Source organism: Acanthisitta chloris, unplaced genomic scaffold (genome assembly GCF_000695815.1).
Source record: "Acanthisitta chloris isolate BGI_N310 unplaced genomic scaffold, ASM69581v1 scaffold20186, whole genome shotgun sequence".
In the NCBI taxonomy this organism is placed as follows: domain Eukaryota; kingdom Metazoa; phylum Chordata; class Aves; order Passeriformes; family Acanthisittidae; genus Acanthisitta; species Acanthisitta chloris.
In genome coordinates this window covers 5,621-9,520 of record NW_008676805.1, presented here as the reverse complement: position 1 = coordinate 9,520, position 3,900 = coordinate 5,621, and the positions used below count along the sequence as shown (strand labels likewise).

The window sequence follows — 3,900 nt, the reverse complement described above, 5'->3', positions numbered from 1 at the left end:
AAGATTTAAGGCCCTGATTCCTGCACCTAAGGATTATTTTAGGATTCTTACTTTGCTTCCTTCCTAATAAGCTGCTCTTGGATTCTGCTTGATTTTTGGTATCATTCTGCTAAGAAGAAGTTTTTTTTCCTGTGAGGGTGGTGTGACACTGGCACAGGTTGCCTGGGGAGGCTGTGGCTGCCCCAACCCTGGCAGTGTTTCATTCCAGGTTGGCTAAAGCCTTGAGCAACCTGCTCTGGTGGGAGGTGTCCCTGCCCAGGACAGGGGGTTGGCACTGGGTAATGTCTAAGCTCCATTCCAACCCCTTGACACACTATGAAACTCTCATCAAGAGTTTGGTGGTTTTTTTGTTTCACTTTTAACACACCATTGTGCTGCAAGTCACTTCTTAGGGGGTTAAAGGGAACAACCCGTTGCAGTCCCTCAGCTCTCTCTGAGTGCTCTTATTCCCTTTTTCCTTGTATTTTTTTTTTTAGGAGTATTTCCTTCGTGTGGAGCTGCTGAGTGAGGCTGCCAAGGATGGAGCTTCCCTTGCTTGCTATGTGCCTCAGTGTGCAAACACACTGCAGTGCAGCTCCAGGCTGGTGGTGAAGAAGCTCCCATTGACCCATGTATGTCCTTTCCCTGGGATTTGGGGATTGGGAACCTCTACAAGCTGCTCCAGTCCCTGTTTTGGGCAGGGAGCATTGCATGGAAACATTCCAGAGCTTCTCTCACTTGCCACAGTGTGCAAATACACTGCAGTGCAGCTCTAGGCTAGTGGGGAAGAAGCTCCCATTGATCCATGGAGGATGTCCTTTCCCTGGGATTTTGGGACTGGGAGCCTTCATGAGCTCGTCCAATCCCTGTTCTGAGCAGGGAACATTCCATAGCTGGATCTCAGGTCCTTCTACTCATACCTTGGGGATGATTCAAGGTGATGTTGCACTTCCCACAGTTCCACTCAAGCCTCAGCCTCTCACCTGACCCTCGCTGTGGTCTCAGGTGGAGCCAGTTTGGGGTTTTGTTGTGTCACATCCCATATCTGACTCTTGGAGCCTCTGCTGAGCCCATGGAACATCCATCAGGGGTTGGCAGAGCACCTCTCCCCCCAGTGACAACCTGGATCTTGGGCCCAGGTTTGGCTTGGATCCCACCTTCTGGCTCTGGGGTGGATCCTTGTCCAGAGGCTATGCTTGAAGGCCAAACTCCAGAGTTAACATGAATCTATGGAGCTTCAGATCCAGGACAAGAGACAATAGATGGCTCTGAGCCATCAGTAGGTGACACAGCACTGATAGGACATGAGGAAACACCTCAGGTTGCACCAGGGGAGGTTTGGGTTGGATATTAGGGAAAAATTCTTCCTCAAGAGGGTTGTCCAACCCCCAGGGCAGTGCTGGGTCACCAGCCATAGGGATGTGGCACTCGGGGACATGGTTTAGTGGTGGCCTTGGCCATGCTGAGGAACAGTTGATGATCTTAAAGGTCTTTTCCAACCTAAATGATTCTGATTCCGTAAGGGATTGCCATGCTTTGGGCACATTGTTCTGTTCCCTGGGTGTGAGGGAGCTGTGCCTGAGGCTGGAAGCAGAAGTTGTGTCCCTCCAGCTTTCTTCTTCCCTGAGATCTCCTCTCTCCCTCCCACAGAGCAATGGCAGCAGAGATGGAGGAGGTTTCCTGTGCCACACTTGCACTCAGCAGTGCTTTGGCTCTCTGACCCCTCTCACCTCCTCCTCAGCACCTCAGCAACAGCCTGGCCAGCTCTGAGGGAAGCCTCCAAGAAGTCCTGTTGATACATCCCAGCTCCGAAATCAGGTGGAGGTTGGAGCAGGATTCCAGCCCAGCTGTGAGAGGAGCTCTCAGAGGGAGGTGTGAGACCTTTCCTCCAGCCCTGCCTTGCCCTCAGGAGCTGTGCCCAGGCCAGGCAGAAGAATATGCACTGTCTAAACTCTCTCAGACACAACAGCTTGGATTTTGGAGCATTTTCCCCAGGCAGGAGCAACCAAACCCTGTCCACTCCATCATAGCACTCTGAGATCTCTGATCCACCACCAGAAGAGGAAATGCAATACTGGAAAGGACCCAAAGAAATTCTTTGTTCCCAGAGAAATGCACTTTACAAGGAACTCATTCATCGCTCCTAGAGGAACGGATTTTCCTTGAAGCCAAAGGGATTTCCCTTCTCCTGCAGCAAACCATGAGGGAAGAAACGAGGCAACAGCTCCAGATCTGCTTTGCTTTGGTTTCAATCTGATTCAAAGACAAACTGGAGAGTTTTTAACCCTCAAATTAAGTTTGTAACAAGAAAAAAAGAAAAGCATTAATACTTTATATTTTCCTCTTTGCTTCTGCTAAGAAGTGTCTTGGGCTGATTTCTTGCCCAGCCCTCACAGCAGCACAGGTGCAGGAAATCCTGGTGGATTCCCCTGTCCATGGGAAGACACTGTGGCTGCTTGTACCAGAACTCCCAGGATCCAAACTGGAGCTGCTTTTAGATGAGCTCTGCCCTTGGCTATGGGCCCAGAGAGTGATGCAGGAAGCTCCTGCATCCTGTTATCCCCGTGGGCATTCCTTGAGCTGGAACTGCTCCACTGCATCTCCTTCTGCTTCCCAGAAACATTCCCTGCTCTGCTTACATAGCATGGGCAGGAATTCACTCAGTGCTTAGATGTGGATGTTGGACCAGGAACCACCAGTGCTCCTTCCAGCCTGTTTTCCAGCCATCCCCTGGTGTAGAAATTCACCCAAGGCTTGGATTTGGATGTGGGTGTGGAACCAGGAGCATCTAGTGCTCTTTTCAGCCTGTTTTCCAGCAATCCCATGGCGTGGAAATTCCCCCAAGGCTTGGATTTGGACATGGATGTTGGACCAGGAACCTCTAGTGCTCCTTCCAGCCTGTTTTCCAGCCATCCCATGGTATGTTTGGACAGGCAATGCCACTGCTGGAGGGTTTGATCCCCAACATCCACAGTGCTGCTTCCTCCAGCTCCAATGGATCAGAGGCACGAACAGGATGAGTCACAGCAGCAAGGAAAGGACATGGAATTGAAGTTATTGGATGCTCCTCCTGCTTCCCGGGCTTTGGCCACCAGCTGAGACCTGGCAATTGTCACTGTTTGCCTCTGCAGGATGGGAATAGCTCTGCCTTGGGCACTGTGGAGATGGATTTGATCCCAACCCAGCTCCCCCCTGTCTTCCCCTCCCTCCCTCCTGCTGAGACACCCAGTCAGTGACCAAATCCACTGCTCTTTGTGTTCTTTTATGTACAGTATTTACACCTTGATACATCAAAAGGCACCAGGGTGGAGCTGCCTCTTGTATGGGAGAAGGAAACAAGTGGATGGAGAAAAGACGTCCTAGGTCATGTTATTGCCTTTGGTGGTGTCTGTAGTGACATCACTCTAGTTTGGGTTCCCTGGGAGCAGCCAGAGCTGGTGGCACCTGGAGCAGCACCTAAAGCCTCTGGAGGGTTCCTGAGGGCAGGATGGTGGTGCTGGCACCTTCTCTGTGAGCTCCGTGGCTGGAAGAGAGCAGGAGAGGAGAGGGATGAGGATGTGCTGAGGAAGGCTCAGCTGGGTCCCTCTGCCAGCAGCAGTGCTGCTTGAGGGGCTTGGGGCAACGTGGGGACAAACTGGGGACAGGGCTGGGCCTGCTGCTCTTGCTTCTGGGCAGGGAATGAAGTTTGGCTTCACCTCCTGCACCCCAAACCCCATCCCAACACTTCAACTCCATTCCCAGCACCCCAAGCCCCATTCCTGGCGCCCCAAACCCCTTCCCTGTGGCACACCCCTCTCAAGCCACCCCCAGGGCCACCTCCTCCAAGTTGTGGCTCCTGCTGCAGGACACCCATGGTGCTCCCCCACCCTCTCCTCACCCACACACCTTGGGGCTCTGGAGTGCTGTGATCCATGGGAATCA

The 3,900-nt window shown here is 52.4% G+C and overlaps 1 protein-coding gene across 1 annotated transcript in view; it reads left to right on the top strand.

Annotated features, from left to right (window-relative positions):
* FBXO18 (F-box protein, helicase, 18) overlaps window positions 1-1,749 on the top strand; it is a 19,089-nt gene extending 17,340 nt beyond the window's left edge. Inside the window, 2 exon segments of the mRNA XM_009076281.1 lie at window positions 477-611; window positions 1,630-1,749. Of these exon segments, the coding sequence (XP_009074529.1) occupies window positions 477-611; window positions 1,630-1,749 (255 nt within the window).
* Window positions 1,750-3,900: the final 2,151 nt, after the last annotated feature.